This window comes from Chenopodium album, chromosome 13, assembly GCF_948465745.1.
Source record: "Chenopodium album chromosome 13, dcCheAlbu1.1, whole genome shotgun sequence".
Lineage (NCBI taxonomy): Eukaryota > Viridiplantae > Streptophyta > Magnoliopsida > Caryophyllales > Amaranthaceae > Chenopodium > Chenopodium album.
In genome coordinates this window covers 13,018,647-13,041,567 of record NC_137846.1, presented here as the reverse complement: position 1 = coordinate 13,041,567, position 22,921 = coordinate 13,018,647, and the positions used below count along the sequence as shown (strand labels likewise).

Below are 22,921 nucleotides of genomic sequence, written 5' to 3'. Positions count from 1 at the left end.
ATTTTCTTTCAGAATACCAGTGGTTTTGTGGGTTTACTTGCAGTTGCAGCTTTGACAATGGAACAAATAAGGAGGTACGTACTTTTCTTGTATTATCTGACTAATCATTTACAATGTATTGTTATTGTGTTAACTGGTTATCCTTAATTGTAGGTGGGTATGTGAAAGATAATACAACAATGAAATCAATATGTACTAATTCAAATATTTTTGTTTAGCCTATAATGTGATTTGTGGATTATCTTTTAGGTGACTGAACTCCTTTGGTGGATGGACTCCAATTCAGGTGGTTGCCGGGTTGCAAAGTACACATTCATTTCGGTGAGTTCCAAAATATTTTGTTAGTGATGAAGGTGGGTCCTTGTGACCAAAACTGATCCATATGTTGTTTGCCGTTGTTTGTCAAGATTCGGGGACCTGTTATTGGTACTGAAGTCATTTCCCTTGTATTGGCTCTAATGACTGTTTTTCTTCGGGGTGGTTGTTGTCGTCTGTTTTCTGCTGTGTCGCATGTGAGTTTAAGTTTGTTGTTACTCATGACTTTATATGGTGGATAGTGTCATGGATTTAACCTGACTTAATAATTTTGGTGTTCCTTCTTTGCAGTTAAATCGAAGTCATAAAACCATTACATCACTGACTGTTATAAAATGTTGCTCCTCCGGCTATGTGTATGTGTTGAAATCAAATTCTTGTTCGGGGTCATTTATAGTCACCCAAAAACGAGTGAGTTCCTCATTGTTTTGTCGAACAGAGCATGTATGGTTTTTTATAGGTAGGGTTTCTGTTTATGATAAATGAGTAATGATCTTTGTCTTCTGTGTTGCAGATAAATAGAGTTGATCAATTGTTGGTTGAAATGAATAACCACTTCAGCTACAATACTTATAGGACTGTGATGATGGTTTCAAACATCGGTTGTGTTTAGTATTGAGAGTCTTTCCTAAAAAATAATGGTATTGTAGTATCATAACCGGATTTGTACCATTTAATCATGTGATTTGTTTTATGTTTGTAACATTATTTAGTGTGGAGGAAGTACAAGCTAATTTCCTAATCTGGCGTATAGTGTGTGCATATGTTGAACTATTATATGATTTGGGATCTGACGGACTAGTGCTTGCTTAAGTTTAATATGGGTTGGGCCATTAATATGGGTTGAAAGTAAATTCTTAGTTGCTGCTGTTTATCATCCACTTGGTGAATAGATATGGGCTGCCCAATTTTGAGTAAACAAGCTAGCTAACATAATTGCTCATTCTTTAAAAAGGCTTCCTTTTAAAATGTGACCCATAATGCATCACAATCAACTACATTTTAATATTCTGCCCGTTACGAATAATCAACTAATCGTAACCAACATCTCTGCCCGTTACGAATAAGTTATTATTAGTAACTGACGTTGTTCTGCCCGTTACAAATAACTAACTAGTCGTAACTAACTAGTCTTGCCCGTTACGAATAAGATTTCAAAGTAAACCCTATTTTATTTTCACTTTCCCCTTTCTCACTCTCAGCTCTCCCGCGTCCTCACCTCCCACCTCCCTCAACCTCATTGAAGCGCACCTCCCACCTCCCTCGTCCTCGTCCTCACCTCCACTCCTCCTCCATTGTTGCGCACCCTTGAGTTTTCCATTAAAGCGCACTCTTGAGTTTTCCATTAAAGCGCACTCTCACACTCTGAGTTCTCCATTAATGCGCGGTCTGAGTTCTCCATTGAAGCTTTGTCTGATTCTCCATTGAAGCGCACTGAGTTCTCCATTGAAGCTCGGTCTAAGTTCTCCATTGAAGCTCGGTCTGAGTTCTCCATTGAAGCGCACTGAGTTCTCCATTGAAGGGCAGTCGGAGTTCTCCATTGAAGGGCAGTCGGAGTTCTCCATTGAAGGGCACTCGGAGTTCTCCATTGAAGCGCACTGAGTTCTCCATTGAAGGGCACTCGGAGTTCCCCAATTTCTTAACCCTTGTTTCCTGTAAGTTGCTTAATTGCAATTGCTTAATTATAGGTTTTTTTCCCCAAATTAATGATTAATTTTACATGTTTAAATTGATTCTTGATTTTGCTAGGAAATGGGAGTGAATTGAAATTGATGTTTTAGGAGTACCTCGGTCCTCAGCTCCCTCAACTCCATTGAAGCAGCTTGATTTCTTGGTGACAATTTGGTATGATTAATTAATTGATTTGTAGTTTGTTTTTTTTGTTTTGTTTAATTTACTTCCAACTTTCTGCAAATTCAAATTTGTTTTTTTTTTCTTTTTTTTTTTGTCTAATATTTTGTCAATTTTTGTTGTGTTAATATTTATAATGCATTATATCTTCATATGCCTAGATACCCGTTCAAGATTTACTCATTAGGAGTAAATATTGAATAGTCCTCGTTTGGGACTGTTCTTGGAATTGTATTCTCACTTAGGATGTAAATGGTTGATTGTTTTTCGGAAGTAAAGGTAATTTCGTGTAAGCATTCCGTAATGTGTTCTCTGGGTACATACGTAATTAAGAAATCAATTACGTCGTGTACTTGGAGAACCGTAGGGAAATGCTGCCGAAATTTCTTTAGGTCCGAAAAGTGGTCAACCATTTTCTAGTGGGAATACACTTCCAAGGATGGGTTAGGTTGGAGCGATAAGGACCTTTGAAATCATGCATTTGGAGTATGTTGATATGTGATGTTGAATATAATTTCTTTCTTGGGATTTAATCATACATTGTTAGAAATGGACCGTCGTTGGATGTATAATGCTTCTCGAACCACACCGGAATACTTAGACGGGGTCAAAGAGTTCTGTAGAGTCGCAGTGCAACACCAATGGAGTACTCTGGTTGAACAAAGGCTAACCAAAGCAAGACCTATTTTCTGCCCTTGTCGTGATTGTAACAATGTGAAAAGGTGGGAAGACATTAAGAAAATAGAGGACCATTTGATTATTCGTGGGTTTATGCCAGACTACAATATTTGGTATTGGCATGGTGAAAAATTTCCTCCCATGGATAATTGTTCTTCTATTAACGGCAATGGCAATGAAGCTGATGAATTTGAGCCAAATGGTTTTGAGGATAATGAAGTGGGTTCTAATGATGACATGGAGGAAGATAGGATAGATGAGATGATAGACGGGTTAGGTGATCATGTTAATGAAGATTCTCATATATATGAGAATGTGTCGAAAGAAGCTGAGACACCGTTGTACCCTGGTTGTTCTAAGTATTCCAAGCTTTCTGGGATTCTAACATTGTACAACTTGAAAGCGAAGAGCGGGTGGACCAACACTAGTTTCACTTTGTTGTTGGAAACCCTCTCTGATATGTTTCCAGAAGGAAATGACATTCCTAAGTCGACTTACTATGCGAAGAAATTGATGTGTCCATTGGGTTTAGAGTACTCCAAAATCCATGCTTGTCCGAATGATTGTGTGCTATATCGAAAGGAGAATGCAAAATTGGATGCTTGCCCAAAGTGTGGCGTGTCACGATACAAGCGAGAGGGCTCAAATAAGGATCCCTTGAAGTGGCCACCAGCCAAGGTAGTATGGTATCTTCCCATAATACCAAGGTTGAAGCGCCTGTTCTCAATTAAGGATGAAGCGAAAAAATTGGTGTGGCATGAAAATGAGAGGAAGAAAGATGGGTTGATTAGACACCCGGCTGATTCATTGCAATGGAAAAACATTGACAAGACATTTCCAGAATTCGGGAAGGAGCCGAGGAACATAAGACTGGCATTAAGTACGGATGGGATGAATCCATTTAGCACTCTTAGTAGTCAACATAGTACATGGCCCGTTCTTCTGTCAATATACAACCTACCTCCTTGGTTGTGCATGAAGCGCAAGTACATCATGTTATCACTTCTAATCCCAGGTCCTAAACAACCTGGCCATGAGATAGATGTTTATTTGGAGCCCCTTATTGACGATTTGAAACAGTTTGTGGGATGAAGGTGTTGTGACATTTGATGCTCTTTCAGGTACAAATTTTCGATTAAGAGCCATGGTGTTTTGTACCATAAATGATTTCCCTGCGTATGGAAATTTGTCAGGGTACAAAGTTAAAGGAGAAAAACCATGCCCTATTTGTGAGGATGACATGGAAATTACACGCTTGAAGCATTGTGGCAAGAATGTGTATATGCATACTAGACGATCACTTCGTCGAAATCACCCATACCGGAAGATGAGACAACAATTCAACGGGCATGTTGAGAATGGAGTGAGTCGTGAGCCATTGATAGGAATTGAAGTGTATGAGAAAATTAAGAATGTTAAGACAATCTTCGGTAAGATGCACAGAGAAAAATCGAAGAAGGGTGTGTTGTGGAAAAAAGTGTCTAAGTTGTGGGATCTGCCTTATTGGAAGCACTTGTCGGTTCGACATTGTCTTGATGTTATGCATATTGAAAAAAACGTTTGTGAGGCACTAATTGGGACTTTGTTGAATATCAAAGGGAAGACAAAGGATGGTGATAATGTGCGTAGAGACATGAAGAAAGCCAAAATTCGACCTAAGCTATGGCCCGAGGATAATAACACAACGAAAAAAGCATTTTTGCCCCATGCGTGTTATACATTGTCTAGAGAAGAAAAAAGGATCTTTTGTGAGTGTTTGAAAGGAATCAAGGTGCCGACGGGGTATTCATCGAACATAGGGCGTTTTGTTTCTACTACTGATAAGAAAGTTGTTGGTATGAAGTCCATGACTGTCATGTGATGATGCAAGTGTTTATGCCAATTGCACTCCGAGGCCTTTTGCCAAAACATGTTAGGCATGCTGTTGTGAAGCTTTGCTTGTTTTTCAATGCAATTTGCAGTAAGGTGATAGATCCAAAAAAACTTGACGATATGGAATATGATATTGTTGAAACATTATGCAAATTCGAGATGTATTTTCCTCCTTCTTTTTTTGACATAATGGTTCACCTTGTTATGCACTTGCCTCGTGAGATAAAGGAGTGTGGTCCTGTATTTATGCGTTGGATGTACCCTTATGAGAGGCAAATGGGTACTTTGGCAGATAAGGCAAAAAACAGAGCAAATCCCGAAGGGAGCATCGTTAAAGGAACCATAGCCGAGGAAGCAGGGAACTATTGTTCAGTGTTTTTAGCTAAGGCTAAGGAAATTGGGATTCCAACTTCTCGTCACGAGGGAAGACTTCAAGGGAAGGGTACAGTAGGTCGGAAATTGGTTAAGCCTCCACTTGATCGATATAAGAAAGCCCACCGATTTGTGCTTCAAAATCTATCTGCAGTTCATCCATACATTGAAAAACACCTTAATGAGTTGAAAATTCACAATCCCAAGATCAGCTCCTACGCGTTGATGCAGGAGCATAATCGCCACTTTGTTGAGTGGTTTGAAGGCCAAGTGAAGCTTGAATTGAGTAGAAATGAGAATGTTTCAGAAACGATCAAGTGGCTTTCACGAGGTCCACAACCACTTGTTTATACTTATGAGGGTTACGATATCAATGGATTTACTTTTGCCACTTGTCGTCAGGATGAAAAAAGTGTGCAACAAAATAGTGGTGTTGTCGTGGTTGCATCTTCTACTGAATACTCAAGCTCTAGGGATACAAGGCCAGTTGAAGCTACACAGGCATATTACGGTGTCATTCAAGAAATTTGGGAGTTGGATTATGTTGATTTCACAATTCCTTTATTCCGTTGCACATGGGTTGATAACCGTCGTGGTATGAAAACCGATGAGTTATTTGGATTCACCTTGGTTGACTCTAGTCGATACATTGATGGTGAAGAGCCTTTTGTATTAGCCTCACAAGCGAAACAAGTATTCTACATCAAGGATAATATAGATCTGCAATGGCGTGTTGTAGTTGAAGGCAAGCGAAAAATTGTGGGTGTGGAAGATGTTGTGGACGAAGAAGAGTATGACCAATTCGATGACATCCCGCCTTTGACAATGGGAGTGCAACCTCTACAAGAAGGGGAAGATATTGTTGATGATGAAGAGTATGATCGTGAGGAAGGGGAAGTGGTTCCTATATCTACAGTCGAGGTTTGTGTTATTGTATTCCTTTAACAATATATTTGTATTTTTGGCTATAAATATTGAATTTATTAAATTGGTATATATTTAAATCATTAGTTACTTTATTGTATAGTTTTTACATTAATATAATTTTAATGTTATGATTTTGATTCCAATTCTTATTAATTTCATTCTTTGTGTAGGTGTAGGCTACTACAATGGAAGAAAACAAAGGTGATCGTGATGGACATGAACAATCTGGCGACATGGATGTCTCCACTTCCCACGGAAAGTCATTTACAAGAAAAGGACGAGGCCCATCTAAAGCAGTCCAAACAACTACACCCATGTTCCTCGAATTTGATGAGTTTGACATGCCTACGGGAAAGTGGGAAGCTGCCTATGGGAAGCAAATTGGTAATTGTGCTCAAAGAGTTAACATTAATGTGAAGGGATATCCGAATTATGATAAAGTTCAAAAGCAAAACTTGTGGGAGGAGAGTAAGGTAATTAAGATATAAATATGGTTAGTGATCAAAATTTAATGATACTTATAATTAATTCTAAATATTAACAAACTCTAATTTTGTAGCGGAAGTTCCACATTGATGATCCCAAGGGTATTAAAGAGAAGAAGTTCCACGAAGATGTTGGTGCTAGATTTAGGAAGCACAAGTCTTGGTTAATTTCGCGATTCATTACTAGGGAAACAGCACCTCCGCCTGACTCACCAAGTGCAAACATTAAGCCCTGGGAGATTTATGAAGGATACATCACAGAAGAGCAATGGAAAGAGTTTGAGACATATTGCAATACAGATGAATTTAAGGTGTGCAATTATGAAAGTAATTTCCACATACTTCATTTCAACTATAACACTGCTTACACTAGCTTTTCCATTTGTAACAGGCTTTGAGTGAAAAAGGCAAGGAAAATGCAAAGAATAATAAGCATCGCCACCATCTAGGCTCCAAGAGTTATGAGAGGGCTCGAGTTGATTGGAGTAAGACCAACAGAATTCCAGCAGAATCTTCAAGCTCAAGCACAACAGATTCCACGACAAGCAGTGTAATGAGTGAAAAGCTTAAAAACCGGTCTACGTGGTGGATTTTGGCCCGTCAAACTCGTCGCGCAGATGGATCGTGGGCTATAGACCCGAAGAATACCGAGACCCAGCAAATAGCCAGTGCTATTGTAAGTGTTGTTCAGGTTTTGGCTGTAATTTTTGAGCTGATCAGTTCTGATCAGTGCTGATCTGTTCCGATCAGTTCATGTTTGGGCTGTAAATTTATAGCTGATCAGTTCTGATCAGTTCCAAACTGTTGTGATCTGTTCTGAACTGTTCTGTTCAGTTCAGGTTAGGGCTGCATTGTTTGAGCTGATCAGTTCTGATTTGTTTTGATCAGTTCCTAAGTGTTCTGATCAGTTCCTATCAGTTCTGAACTGTTCTGAGCATTTCTGAACTGTTCTGATCAGTTCTGATCTGTTCTGATCAGTTCAGTTCTGATTTGTTTTGATCAGTTCCGAACTGTTCTGATCAGATCAGATCAGGACTGAGCAGAAAAGTATAGAACTGAACTGATCAGAACTGATCAGAACAGTTAGAACTGATCATAACAGTTCAGAACTGATCCGAACTGATCAGAACAGTTAGGAACTGATCAGAACAAATAAGAACTGAACTGTTCTGATCAGGGGATGTTTTTGCTGAAAATTTTGGCTCTGATCATTAACAAACTCTTCTGATCAGTTCATCTTTTTGAAGCAATTATTGAACTGATCAGTTCTAATCAGTTCTGATTTGGTCTGAAATTCTTGAGCTGAGCAGTTCATGTTGTGGCAGAAATTTGAGAGCTGATCAGTTCAGTTGTTGGCTGGAATTTAAGTTCTGATCAGTTCGGATCAATTCAGATCGATTCTGATCAGTTCAGGTTTTGGCTGAAAATTTTGAGCCAATCAGATCTGATCAGTTTAGTGTTAAGGTTCTGCCAAATTATGAAATTTTCTTGGAATCTCATTATGTAACTCTCTTGCTGTATAATATGTTTATTTACGTTTATTTTGTTAATAGTTGGAAAACTTGGAAAAGAATGCTGAAGGAAACGATTCAAGTGAAGGTATTGGTATGGATGCCCTGAACAAGGCTTTAGGAAAAATGGATCACCGCGGGCATGTAAAAGGACTAGGAAGGTGTGGGGTTGGAGTTAGTCACACACAAGTATTTGGGAAGGGACATAGAAAGGGTAAATCATCCGGCCAAGGTGGATGCTCATTGGAAGAGTTAGAATCAATGAAAGCTACCCTAACTCAAGAATTTGAGGCGAGGCTAGATGAAAAGGTTGAAGAGAAGATTTAAGAGAGGATTGAAGAGAGGATTCAAGAGAGGTTGGATCAACGTGTGGCAATGGAGGTGAAAGCTTATCTCGCCAAATTACTACCACATATGACCGGTGACGTGGAGGCATTTCAAGGAATGCAACTGAAGACGACCATGGAGGCAACACAAAGCACTCGTGTGATAGAGGTACATGTCTTATGAACTAATATCCAAGATGTGACTTAGCATGGTTAACATGTATAATATTGATCGAGTTTTTTGTATTATGTAGGTAGCCACTGATGAGTCTATTTTATATATATATTTACCCCCGTCCCTTGGTCATAATTAGTAGTGTTTTTGGCTCTTTTGAGCCACTTTTATTACTAATTGGTGTTTTCTAGTGTTTTCGTAGTATTGCTTGAGTTTTGTAGGAAATTGCACCCTTGGAGCATTTTTCCGGGATTTTATGGAGCAACTATGAGCATTGGAGAAGCACGACCGTCTTTCGTAGCCCAAGATCGGTTAGAGTAATCAAGCCGGTGATTAAGGGCTCGGTTTATGTGATACCGGGGCATTTGGACCAAGTATTCAAGACCCGAAGAGGAAATCCAGATTGGCCGAAGAATAGGGGCCTAATTGAAGTCCAAGGCCCGGTCCAAGTGCTTCGCCCGAAGGCGCGCCCGGCCGGGCGGGGCGAAACAACAATCCGCCCGGACACGCGCCCGACCGGGCGCGAGAAGGCATTTGAAGTGGAAAAAAGTCGCGCCCGACCGGGCGCGAGATTTGAAGACCTGACGAAAAGGCGGGCCCGACCGGGCGGCCCTTCGCCCGACCGGGCGCGTGTCTCTGAAGAGTTTTCTTACGTCGTTTTTAGTTTGTTTTAACTTAGGATTCTTTAGGAGTAGTATAAATACTCTTTTGTTTGTTTAGTTTTAATCATCAAGGTTCATTGCGTGAGACAATTTTCCTTAGATCAATTTCTTTTCTCCCTTAACTCAAACTTTTACTCTCTTTCTCTATATGATCTTGGATAATTGAGTGACACATTTGTCTTTGATTTCTCTTTAATGCTTTATTTAATTGCTTTATTTAGTTTACTATTAATTATGTCTGAGTAGTTTCTTTCTAGGGTTTATGGGGATCTAATAAATATTATGAAGGGGTAATTTATTATTGTTAATTATCAATGCTATATTAATTTCCCATTGATTGTTTTAATAGTCTGTGACTAGATTTGCGCAGATCTTTTATGCATGAGTTTAGCAATATTAATTTGAGATTCGAGAGATGAGAATTGATGTTAAGGCTTAGTTTCAATAGGCAGACTAATTTATAAATGGTTAGGTCGAGATTCGAGAAATGAGATTTAATACCGGTAAATTAACTCTGTGATTATAATACGTAGCGAAAGCCCTTTATAATCTGATTAATTAATGTATTGATGATTGATTATTATGTTTCACCCTGGAATATTGTTTATTAGTGAACCTATGCCCTAGGTTTTTATTATTATTTGTTTTCTCCATAAACTTAATCTTCTTAGTATAATTTCATATTAAAAACAACAATTTGGTTACTCAATAATTTAGATTATAATTATTTAATTAGGAATAAAAAGACTTGTTTCCCTGTGGAGATCGACCCTACTTCCCTATCTACTTTAGTTAGAGGACTTAGGTAATTACTTTTGATTTGGTGATACGACTTTAGCCTGTCAAAATTTGGCGCCGTTGCCGGGGACACGGTTTAATTTTTATTTCTGATTGTTTTTGTAGTCTAGATTATTTTCCTTCGTCCCAGAGAACGTAAGTTCTTAGGGACAGTTCTCATATTTGTCGTCTAGTTCTTTGTTTATGCCCAGGTGTTCCAGATCAGGTTACATTCCATTCGATCCTGAGATCGAGCGCTCTTTTCATAGGCAAAAGAATCTATACAGGCAAATACTGACGAGTTCTGGTGGTGATATTCCTAGAGACCCTCCATCTGATTCTAGTGATTCGGAATTTTCTTCTGAACTAGAATCAGACATGACAGCACCTAAAAAGCTCAGCGATTATTCGCAGCCGTCTTTGACGGATTTTCCTCACCTTATTCCTACTCCAACTCTTGAAGGAGTACAATTCGAAATCAAACCCCAGTTTATTACGATGATAGAAAGGAAGCAATTTAGTGGAGCTAAGGGTGAAGACCCAAATCTTCATGTTGCAGACTACTGTCAATATTGCAATACTATACGGTAAGCTGGGGTCACACAAGACCAAATCAGGGAGATTCTTTTTCCTTTCTCTTTATGTGGAAAAGCTAAATTGTGGTTTAATGGTTTAAATAGAACTGCACTTGGTATTACTAACTGGGAGACTCTTGTTTTAAATTTCTATAATAAATATTACCCTGCAGAAAGGACAGCCTTATTAAGGAGTGTTATTCAGAACTTTGCCCAAGAGCCAGATGAAACTTTATATGAGGCTTGGGAAAGATTCAAAGATCTGCAGAGAGAGTGTCCCCATCATAATTTAGCACAGTGGCAGTTAATACAAGCTTTCTACAATGGGATTGGAAATTCCTCTAGAGCAATTTTAGATTCTGCAGCTAATGGGAGGTTTATGAACCTTAATGTTGATGTTGCAGGTCAGGTTATCGAAGATATGGCAATCCACAATTCCCAATATGGGAATCCTAGGGGTTTTGCAAACAAGGGAAAACATCACGCTGATTCAGTATCCTTTTTGCAAACACAATTGACCTCTATTTGTCAGAAATTGGATAATCTTAGTACTGCTAATTTTTCTAATGTAGCCAATGTTTCTGCGATTAATAATAATGCTAATGATGCTTTTTGTGAAAATTGTGGAATTGTAGGTCATTGGGAGCAGGAGTGTAGGAGTTCCATGGAGCAGGTTAACGCTTTTCAAACCTATAAGCAAAATAACCCATACTCCAACACCTATAATCCTGGGTATCGGGATCATCCATACCTTTCCTACCGGAGCAACAATGTACAAAATCCTTCACCCCCACAACAACTGCAACATGCACCACCACCACAGCAGAAATATTACCATCCCAATTCTAGCCAGAATTCTCAACCACAAATCCCTCCACCCTCTGACCCAGCCTTAACAGAAATTAAAGCGATGATAGGAAATATGCAAAAGCGTATGGAGAGTAGGGATGCTCAAATTGATTCAATTTTAGCTCATAATAAAATCTTAGATAATCAAATTGCGCAGATTTCCTCTACTCTGCAAGCTCGCCAACAGGGAGCCCTACCATCACAACCAGTACAACCCACAGGTCAGGCGTTCGCGATCACCCTCAAGAGTGGTTCACACGATGATGAACCTGTTATAACAGAAATTGCTAATCCTGATCCCCTTATACCAAAGGATATTAATCCTAGCCCTGCAGGGCTAAAGGGTAGTACTAATATTTCTGATGATTCATTGCAGGATACAACCTCAGGGAAGGATGCACCCCAGGGGAAGAGTAGGGAAGCACCACCAGTTATCAAACTACCATTCCCAAATCGACATTTGAAGACTAAATCGGATGCACAGTTTGGTAAGTTTCTGGAGGTGGTGAAAGATTTGCATGTAACGATCCCTTTCACAGAATTAATTACACAAATACCTGCATATGCAAAGTTTTTGAAAGAAATATTGACTAGGAAAAGATCTATTAGTGAGGTAGAGACTCTTGCTTTTACTGCAGAATGTAGTGCCATACTACAAAATAAATCTCCACCTAAACTAAAAGATCCGGGTAGTTTTTCTATCCCTTGTCATATTGGCAATCTTAAGATTGATAGTGCATTATGTGATCTGGGTGCTAGTGTTAGTGTCATGCCATTATCTGTGTGTTCCAAGCTTAATATGGGTAAATTAAAATCTACTAATATTACTCCGCAAATGGTCGATCATTCTTTTAAATACCCTTTAGGTGTCTTAGAGGATGTTCCTGTCAGAGTAGGTAAATTTTATATACCTGTTGACTTTGTTGTTCTTGACATGAATGAGGACTTGAAAACTCATATTATTTTGGGTAGACCTTTCCTTAATACTGCGGGAGCAATTATAGATGTGCAAAGTGGTAAATTGACATTTTCAGTAGGGGATGAAAATATTGTTTTTAACTTGAATAACGCCCCTAAAAGCCCCATGATTGAGGAAAAATGTTTTAGCATTGATGTGGTTAAAAATAATTGTTCTAATGAGCCCCAAGCTCTTATTAAAGATCCCTTGGTAGTGGTATCTCGTGTTGCATCTTCTACAGGTAGAAAGAAGACTTGGAAGGAAGAAGTAGATGCAATAGAGCAAGCTTTATATTGTGAAGGACTTGGTTTTGATGATGAGGATGAGGAGCAAGGTGAACAGGTTGCGATAATTGAACCCTTAATGAAAGTCCCACCTGATCGAGTAGCAATAACTCCGTTGAGGGGGGAACCAAGGCAATTTGATCCTGAGGAGGTGTCCCTTGCTATTCATGTTGAAGAGCCCCCAGAACGTGTTACGGAAGATCCGCCCGACCGGGCGGAGTCGCGCCCGACCGGGCGCGAGAAGAATAAAAATTGCGGCCTTAAGTTCGCCCGGCCGGGCGAACCCCCGCCCGATCGGGCGCGTGAAGAGGTCCGTATACGACGAATTTCGCCCGACCGGGCGCGAGAGGGAAATATTTCAAGGCCACAAAATTGCCCGACCGGGCAAAGATCCGCCCGACCGGGCGCGAGGTTAGCGTGTTAGTCCTTGATGATCGCCTGACCGGGCGATCGGCCGCCCGACCGGGCGCGCCATTCCCTTTTACCGTTTTATTTTCCTTTTTCTTTCCTTTTCCTTTTTATCTTTTCTTTCTTTGTCTTGTCTCTTTCTTAAACCAGGTGACGTCTAGCCGCGCGGGCTTCACTCTTGAGTCAATGAGGACATTGTCTGATTTTGGCTTGGGGGAGTTTTTGGTTTGGATTGAGGTATGATTTCTTTCTTTTTATTTTTGGTTTGTTTAGTATAGTTTTACTGCTTTCCTTATTTGAAAAAATACAAAAAAATTGAAAAATAAAAAAAAATCCAAAAATACGTTCCAATGAATTGTAAATCATGCTTCCATGTGCCCCATACTTGAGAAAATTTGTTTTGATTCTTGGTATTTGATTTTCGATATTGTGGATTTGTTTGTCATGATTTGAAGTTTGATTGCTTGGATTCTTAAACTTGCGTCAATTTTGTCCAACTACGTGTGAATATAGTGCTTGACTAGTTGATTTGGTTAGGAATGTGTGTTAGTTCCTGGTATGTCAATGAATTTGAGTATTGGTTTGCAACTATGAGTAGTGTTTCGTGACTCACTATTATGCACATGAGGAGGACGAAGGCGTTCATTCTTTTAGGTAGCTTAGCCTTCAGATTTATTTAGATACATTTGTTCCCTTCTTGCTATCCATGTTGTTACTTGTGCCCTTTTATTGTTTTTAGCCACATTACAAGCCATGTTTGCCCCATTGGTTACTAGTCCCAAGCTTGGCTTGGGGGAGCTATTAGTGAGTGAGGTGAGGGAGTTTGTAGTGTGCACGTTATTTGCACAATTTGGGTGGGTTTGAGAAGTTATTTGTTCTTGATCATATTTTTGTTTTGATGAGTTTTATTGTGTATATATTCGAGAAAAAATAAAGTGTGATGAAAAAAAGAAAAAAGAAGTTCAAAAAAAAAAAAAAAAGTGAGAAATTTGTTGAAAAAAAGAAAGTGAACTTCTAATGAAAAAAAAAGAGCAAAAAGAAAAAAAAAGTGTTATATGTTCAAATGTTCTAAGTGAAGGTTTATCAAAAGAAAAGGAAAAAAGTTGAGTTTCAATGTAACTATTTCAAGTTATGAGTTCAAAGTTTTTTAATCACTCTTGTTCCATATTATCATATTCTTATAAGTGAATTATGTAAGAGTTGGGATTGTTTATTTATATTGGAGTATATTTGGTGGATTGTTATTGGAGTTGGTTATGTTGGAGATGTGTATGATCATTATTTTTTATCATGGGTTTATTTAGGTTTTGGCTCCCTTAATGCCTAGCTTTTTCTCTCACATTTCCCCAAATTTATCCTACCCCTTTACCCTAGCCTTACATTACAAGCTTTAAAGACCTTCCGACCTTGTGCATAGAGTTGTGTGAATGTGAAAGTGTTGTTTATCAATGCAAGTTATGACTTGACATATTCCGAGTCGACTATTAGGTTGAGTGTATATCTTTTTAAACACACGAGTGTGTGAGTTTGGGAGGGCATTGTTCACATTAAAGGGGTTGGGATGGAGAGCGATCGAGTACATCTTTACTCGCCACATAAATGAGAGTTGAGTGTGTGAGCACTAGTCTTGAATTCTATATGCTCTTGTGGTTTGCTCTATTTGACAATTGTTGGGGAGGAAGAGTGATTGGATGAATAAGATTGATTGATATTGAAGCATGTTCTCTTGATTTGCCTTGAATCGTTTGTGCTTGATTTTTATATTGGGGTGAGGCATGTTTTATATGTTCATTGATGAGCTCTTTGCTTAGGGACAAGCAAAGGTTTGGCTTGGGGGAGTTTGATGAGTCTATTTTATATATATATTTACCTCCGTCCCTTGGTCATAATTAGTAGTGTTTTTGGCTCTTTTGAGCCACTTTTATTACTAATTGGTGTTTTCTAGTGTTTTCGTAGTATTGCTTGAGTTTTGTAGGAAATTGCACCCTTGGAGCATTTTCCCGGGATTTTATGGAGCAACTATGAGCATTGGAGAAGCACGACCGTCTTTCGTAGCCCAAGATCGGTTAGAGTAATCAAGCCGGTGATTAAGGGCTCGGTTTATGTGATACCGGGGCATTTGGACCAAGTATTCAAGACCCGAAGAGGAAATCCAGATTGGCCGAAGAATAGGGGCCTAATTGAAGTCCAAGGCCCGGTCCAAGTGGCTTCGCCCGAAGGCGCGCCCGGCCGGGCGGGGCGAAACAACAATCCGCCCGGACACGCGCCCGACCGGGCGCGAGAAGGCATTTGAAGTGGAAAAAAGTCGCGCCCGACCGGGCGGTGTGGCGCCCGACCGGGCGCGAGATTTGAAGACCTGACGAAAAGGCGGGCCCGACCGGGCGGCCCTTCGCCCGACCGGGCGCATGTCTCCGAAGAGTTTTCTTACGTCGTTTTTAGTTTGTTTTAACTTAGGATTCTTTAGGAGTAGTATAAAAACTCTTTTGTTTGTTTAGTTTTAATCATCAAGGTTCATTGCGTGAGACAATTTTCCTTAGATCAATTTCTTTTCTCCCTTAACTCAAACTTTTACTCTCTTTCTCTCTATGATCTTGGATAATTGAGTGACACAGTTGTCTTTGATTTCTCTTTAATGCTTTATTAATTGCTTTATTTAGTTTAGTATTAATTATGTCTGAGTAGTTTCTTTCTAGGGTTTATGGGGATCTAATAAATATTATGAAGGGGTAATTTATTATTGTTAATTATCAATGCTATATTAATTTCCCATTGATTGTTTTAATACTCTGTGACTAGATTTGCGCAGATCTTTTATGCATGAGTTTAGCAATATTAATTCGAGATTCGAGAGATGAGAATTGATGTTAAGGCTTAGTTTCAATAGGCAGACTAATTTATAAATGGTTAGGTCGAGATTCGAGAGATGAGATTTAATACCGGTAAATTAACTCTGTGATTATAATACGTAGCGAAAGCCCTTTATAATCTAATTAATTAATGTATTGATGATTGATTATTATGTTTCACCCTGGAATATTGTTTATTAGTGAACCTATGCCCTAGGTTTTTATTATTATTTGTTTTCTCCCTAAACTTAATCTTCTTAGTATAATTTCATATTAAAAACAACAATTTGGTTACTCAATAATTTAGATTATAATTATTTAATTAGGAATAAAAAGACTTGTTTCCCTGTGGAGATCGACCCTACTTCCCTATCTACTTTAGTTAGAGGACTTAGGTAATTACTTTTGATTTGGTGATACGACTTTAGCCTGTCAGCCACTAAATGTCACCTTGCTTTGAAAGATGAGTACAATCAAAATTTAGTGGTTGTGGCAAATGGAACGGTATATCCTGTTACCGGTGGAGTTACTCACAACCTGAAGATGTTACCCGATCATTACAGGGTTAGTGTGGACAACCCTTATCCCGATTGTGCCCTCCTTGATATACCGGTACCGAATGCCGATGGTGTGACTAAGTTGGGTAAAGCCAAGTCTGCCTTTGTACTATGGCCTGTTGACATGGTTTTTTTTTATGAAGAGGTATATTCGTCTACTATTGACATTAAATTCCATCATTTTTGTATATTTTACGAGGACTAATATTCGTCTTTTCTTAAAGGTTTCACCATCACCCAAAAAGAAGCATAGATCTACCCAAAGCAAAGAAGGGGACGATAGTTGTGGCGTTAAATCAAGGCAATCTACCATCAAACCCACAAAATTCCAACCACTTGAAGATAAAATTGTTGAGACTTTTGGCGAGGGGTGTGAGTTGTTGTATTGGTTAATGAGTTCTGATGATGCAAAGTATGATACAACATCGGTACTTTTAAAGGCCTCAATGTTTCATTTTGACAGCGACAAACACATTTGGGTAACTGCTACCGATATACGTGAATTTCTAAGAGGAGCGTGGGCTAATGTTTCATTGATCCATGTTTATATCATGTAGGTTACTTAATAATCCTTTACATTGGTTGTTTTATTTAATATAGTAATATTTTTACTTCTATAATGCTGATTTTTCTTTGTCATGTAGGTACTTAGTAGACAATGTCATCGACCTTTTCAACAAAACTGAGATCACATTCTTTTGTCCCCAACTCATTTCTGAATCTTCAATTGAGAGTGATTACCTCGAAACTTATGTGTATGTGAAGAATGCATTTTTGCATGAATTAGATAAGGCGGGTAAACGTTGCAAATTCATAGTGGCTCCATATGTAGCAAGGTTCGAACTATGTTTTTAATACTTCCACTAAACTTGTTTTTATAAATGATTTGTTTTCTAATACTCTAACTTATCTTTATCTTTTAAATGATGTAGTGGACATTGGGTTCTTGTGGTGGTAGATCTACAATTAGGTTTAGCGTATGAGTTTGACTCTATGAAGCAACCTAAAGAAAATCCAAGACCAATGAGAATTGCCGAAATCATGATGACGTGAGCCACTAACTTCAAATTGTGCCCAATTGAGTTTCTATTTTCATATTGTTTGTGGTGTTGTAGATTATTTTGTTCTAAGTGCCAAATTATATATCATTTTTGTAGGGCTTATAAAGTATATCGGGCAAATCTCACAGGGAATGAATTGAAAGCACATAGGCAAAAATTGAAATTCATACAAATGGAGGTAAATACACAACTCACCCCGTTTTATCATACATTGTTAACTTTGAATATAAAATGTCCTTACTATTTGTTATATATGCTAGTGTGCTTAACAACAAGGAGGCGTTGAGTGTGGCTACTACATTATGAGATATATGTATGAGATTGTTACTTCCCACTTGGATTGCAAAGGTGTCTTAGAGGAGGTTAGTAGCTTTTTCATTGAGATGGTTTTCAAGATGATTTATTGACATGTATGCGATGTTATGTGTTTTAATCCTATTCATAGAAACCAAAATATAAGATAATTATGGATGTTGTGTGTTTTATTTCTATAATTTGATCAAATACATGATAGATGGGAAAGATAGAAGTCCCTTGGGCTATTTTGAAGCCTTTTTGGCTTTATATGCTCCCAAAAGTGGGTAAATGGTCCTATTACATTGATTTCAATTCATAGAAACCAAAATATAAGTTAATTATGGATGTTGTGTGTTTTATTTCTGTAATTTGATCAACTACATGATAGATGGGAAAGATAGAAGTCCCTTGGGCTATTTTGAAGCCTTTTTGGCTTTATATGCTCCCAAAAGTGGGTAAATGGTCCTATTTTATTGATTTCAATTCATATAAACCAAAATATAAGATAATTATGGATGTTGTGTGTTTTATTTCTATAATTTGATCAAATACATGATAGATGGGAAAGATAGAAGTTCCTTGGGCTATTTTGAAGCCTTTTAGGCTTTATATGCTCCTAAAAGTGGGTAAATGGTCCTATTACATTGATTTCAATTCATAGAAACCAAAATATAAGTTAATTATGGATGTTGTGTGTTTTATTTCTGTAATTTGATCAACTACATGAAACATGGGAAAGATAGAAGTCCCTTGGGCAATTTTGATGCCTTTTTGGCTTTATATGCTCCCAAAAGTGGGTAAATGGTCCTATTTTATTGATTTCAATTCATAGAAACCAAAATATAAGATAATTATGGATGTTGTGTGTTTTATTTCTATAATTTGATCAAATACATGATAGATGGGAAAGATAGAAGTCCTTTGGGCTATTTTGAAGCCTTTTTGGCTTTATATGCTCCCAAAAGTGGGTAAATGGTCCTATTTTATTGATTTCAATTCATATAAACCAAAATATAAGATAATTATGGATGTTGTGTGTTTTATTTCTATAATTTGATCAAATACATGATAGATGGGAAAGATAGAAGTTCCTTGGGCTATTTTGAAGCCTTTTAGGCTTTATATGCTCCTAAAAGTGGGTAAATGGTCCTATTACATTGATTTCAATTCATAGAAACCAAAATATAAGTTAATTATGGATGTTGTGTGTTTTATTTCTGTAATTTGATCAACTACATGAAACATGGGAAAGATAGAAGTCCCTTGGGCAATTTTGATGCCTTTTTGGCTTTATATGCTCCCAAAAGTGGGTAAATGGTCCTATTTTATTGATTTCAATTCATAGAAACCAAAATATAAGATAATTATGGATGTTGTGTGTTTTATTTCTATAATTTGATCAAATACATGATAGATGGGAAAGATAGAAGTCCTTTGGGCTATTTTGAAGCCTTTTTGGCTTTATATGCTCCCAAAAGTGGGTAAATGGTCCTATTACATTGATTTCAATTCATAAAAACCAAAATATAAGTTAATTATGGATGTTGTGTGTTTTATTTCTGTAATTTGATCAACTACATGATAGATGGGAAAGATAGAAGTCCCTTGGGCTATTTTGAAGCCTTTTTGCCTTTATATGCTCCCAAAAGTGGGTAAATGGTCCTATTTTATTGATTTCAATTCATAGAAACCAAAATATAAGATAATTATGGATGTTGTGTGTTTTATTTCTATAATTTGATCAAATACATGATAGATGGGAAAGATAGAAGTCCCTTGGGCTATTTTGAAGCCTTTTTAGCTTTATATACTCCCAAAAGGGGGTAAATGGTCCCATTTTATTGATTCCAATTCATAGAATCCAAAATATAAGATAATTATGGATGTTGTGTGTTTTATTTCTATAATTTGATCAAATGCATGATAGATGGGAAAGATAGAAGTCCCTTGGGCTATTTTGAAGCCTTTTTGCCTTTATATGCTCCCAAAAGTTAGTAGATGGTCCTATTTTATTGATTTCAATTCATAGAAACCAAAATATAAGATAATTATGGATGTTGTGTGTTTTATTTCTATATTTTGAGTTTTATTTCCATAATTTAGACCATAACATTTATTCAAATGATTTTTTCTATTATGGATTGTTTTTATTTTGTAACCTCATTTGTATGTTTTTTTTTTTTTTTTTGTTAAAAGGATTATTGTCCAAGGAAAGCCCCGTATGATATTGAAGATTTGAATGTGGTTCGAGAACAGTGGGCGCACTACTTTAGGACAAAGTATCTATTGAATGCATAACTATTTGTTTAGGTAGAACATTAGTAATGTTATTAGTGTTGCTCGTTGTATATATGTGTTGGATAAATTTATACAAGTTCTTATTTGTAATATTATACTAGAATTTTTATATTATGTCGTATTAATTTTTACAAAAGTCGGTATAATTGTTTATCTACAGGAACAGGTTTATTATAACAGGTTTTAATTAAAATATATTAATTATATATAAATAAATGCTGCCGAAATTTTATAAAAAAAAAATAATAATTTAATGAATATTTGTAACGAGCATGGAATATGTATGTTACAAATAAGCACTTATTCGTAACGGGCGTTTCTGATGCCCGTTACAAATAAGTACTAAATTGAACACCACAAACCCTTATTCGTAACGGGCAGATATAATGTCAGTTACGAATAATGAGTTATTCGTAACGGGCGTTTATAGTGCCCGTTACGAATAGAGTCTTATTTTTGTTCAAATAAAGACTTATTCGTAACGGGCAACTGAAATGCCCGTTACGAATAACAAGTTATTCGTAACGGACATTTTATCTGCCCGTTCGTTATTCGTAACGGACATTTTAACTGCCCGTTACGAATAACTCATTATTCGTAACGGACATTTTATCTGCCCGTTACGAATAACTTGTTATTCGTAACGGACAGCGCCCGTTACGAATAAGATTGGCGATCCGTAACGGCCGCATACGTAACGGACGCTGCCCGTTACGGATGGGCCCTTTTTGCCCGTTACGGATGATATTTTTTCCACTAGTGCCCGTACCAAACGCCTCCTGTCAGTTATAACATCCTCACTCTTACCCTCGGGTATGATCCAAACCCGATCCTCAAGGACATATTCCGTCTTGTTGTTTCCAATATCTCGCCTGTCATTGGGAACACATACAGTACCCCATCCTTTCACACTCCTTCTGGAGTACCTGAAACTTAGCATCAGTGTAGGTTTTCTGGAATAGTTTCTCAACTTTAAAACCACTAACAAGCCTCCGAACATACTTGCCACATCTTGCATCAGCATCCAACTCAGATTTTACCCGCCTCTCCATCGCCCTAGTATATTTCTCGGGGAATTCATGGAGCTTCGTATGTCGGTTTACAAAACCATCAAAGAAACTATTTATACTCTCAACACGTTGTGTTGTTTTCATTCCGGCCCAAAAATGCTCCTTCATAAATGCCGGAACCCACATATGTCTTTCTTCAAATAGATCACACAACCAATCATTCTCCTCAAGACCGTACTCCTCCATACATGCATGCCACCGGCTCTCAAATTCTTCAACTGTGAAGCTCTCATAAATAAGAGTCTTTAATGGGCTCTTGAAATCAGCATAGCTGCCATCAAGAACTAAGTTGAGCAAATAACATGCACACATATCACCTTTCACACTACAGGCAAACTGACTTCAGAAACCACATAACAATCGGTGCACAAGTTGTTGCATATGTCTGCTACTATTACAGACAGTGACATAAATGAAATGCTAACAACACCAACTTCAAACCCAAACAGTGTAAAGAAGTAGCAATTCATAACAAATACAGACTCATTAATAAATTTGATATGACATTTCATTACCACTAAAACACAACTTGAACAAATAGACATGCCAAAATACATATGAAGCCTAACATCCATCACAAACCTACAGGAGAATTCAATTTCATAAGAGATATATTTTCATAACTTAATCTGACACAGAAGAGTCCTTTCCAGAATAACAAGATAAATCACAATAATAATGGCTCAACATCAAGGCAAGACAAACATAAATGTAAACAAAGAATTCAATTCATCTGCCTTACAGATTCTTGCCACACAGAAAAAATGCGACAAACATTTACACCACAAAAAATTTAACACAGTAATAAAACAACAGCTGTAAGATACTCAGATACTCACTGTTCACACTTGCCCAACTTCTCCGGAAATTTCTTCAGGATATGCCAAATACACCAACGGTGGCGAGATGAGGGCATCACGGCTGCCAAAGGCTTCCTCATAGCGGCAACTTGATCTGTCAAGATTGTGCCAGGGGGTTTGTTGCCCATACAAGCTAGCCACTGTTGAAAAATCCATAAGAAGGTCTCGGAATTTTCATGTGAGACTAAGGCACATCCCAACAATAAGGATTGGCCGTGATGATTTACCCCTACAAAATTGGCAAAGGGGAGCTCGTACTTGTTGGTGAGGTAGGTCGCATCAAAGCAAACGACATCCCCAAACTCCTCGTACGCCACCCGGCTCCTAGCATCAATCCAAAACACATCCTTCAAACGGCCCTCTTGATCTAGTCGATGGGCGTGATAAAAATTTTGATTGTCAGCTTGCATACGGTCAAAGTACGCCATCATAGCTGCAGCGTCCCCACCTTCCATTTTCAATCGACGCTCCTTATACACCTCATGTTGAAGATCTTTTACGGTCGGCAAATTTTCCACACCCCCCATCTCAGTAGCCATGCAACCATGAATTTGAGTTACTGGAACTCCTTCTTCATAGTAGTCGAAAAGCTTCTTCTTCACTTTTGAAGTATAATTTTTCATTCAGTATTCCTTTACCAATTTCGACTGAGAAGCGGATAACTCGTGGGCGTGGTCGATTTTAACCGTCCTTATGACCCAATCGCCTTCAGAATTGACACTTGCATAAATTCTAGCCTCACATTCACACTTCTTGGAAGTTCTTTTCCCGCGAACCAATTCATTTTCTCCTATTTCACCATTTACTATGCCACCTGTACCACAAGCTTCCATAACTTTCTCCCTCTTCTTGGCTTCCCTCCTTGCCCTCATATCAGGGGGGGCCCCAACACTCACAACGCCATGTA

At 38.0% G+C, this 22,921-nt stretch overlaps 1 protein-coding gene, 2 long non-coding RNA genes and 1 other non-coding gene across 4 annotated transcripts; 2 read left to right on the top strand and 2 right to left on the bottom strand.

Annotated features, from left to right (window-relative positions):
- Positions 1 to 1,758: 1,758 nt before the first annotated feature.
- LOC145576353 (uncharacterized) lies at positions 1,759 to 6,319 on the top strand. Its single transcript, XR_014098369.1, has 3 exons — positions 1,759 to 1,970; positions 2,065 to 2,160; positions 6,186 to 6,319. It is a non-coding gene; the product is annotated as an uncharacterized LOC145576353 (long non-coding RNA).
- Positions 6,320 to 10,710: 4,391 nt separating this feature from the next.
- Positions 10,711 to 10,817, bottom strand: LOC145577247 (small nucleolar RNA R71). Its single transcript, XR_014098709.1, has one exon. It is a non-coding gene; the product is annotated as a small nucleolar RNA R71 (small nucleolar RNA).
- A 6,356-nt stretch (positions 10,818 to 17,173) lies between these two features.
- Positions 17,174 to 17,678, top strand: LOC145576352 (uncharacterized). Its single transcript, XR_014098368.1, has 3 exons — positions 17,174 to 17,264; positions 17,361 to 17,477; positions 17,586 to 17,678. It is a non-coding gene; the product is annotated as an uncharacterized LOC145576352 (long non-coding RNA).
- Positions 17,679 to 20,959: 3,281 nt separating this feature from the next.
- LOC145575244 (protein FAR-RED IMPAIRED RESPONSE 1-like) lies at positions 20,960 to 22,637 on the bottom strand. The gene is made up of 3 exons (XM_081633136.1): positions 21,994 to 22,637; positions 21,557 to 21,736; positions 20,960 to 21,425 (listed from the first exon to the last, which is right to left on the bottom strand). Exons 1-3 carry the CDS (start codon positions 22,635 to 22,637, stop codon positions 20,960 to 20,962), a joined length of 1,290 nt encoding a protein of 429 aa, XP_081489262.1.
- Between the last annotated feature and the right edge of the window lie 284 nt (positions 22,638 to 22,921).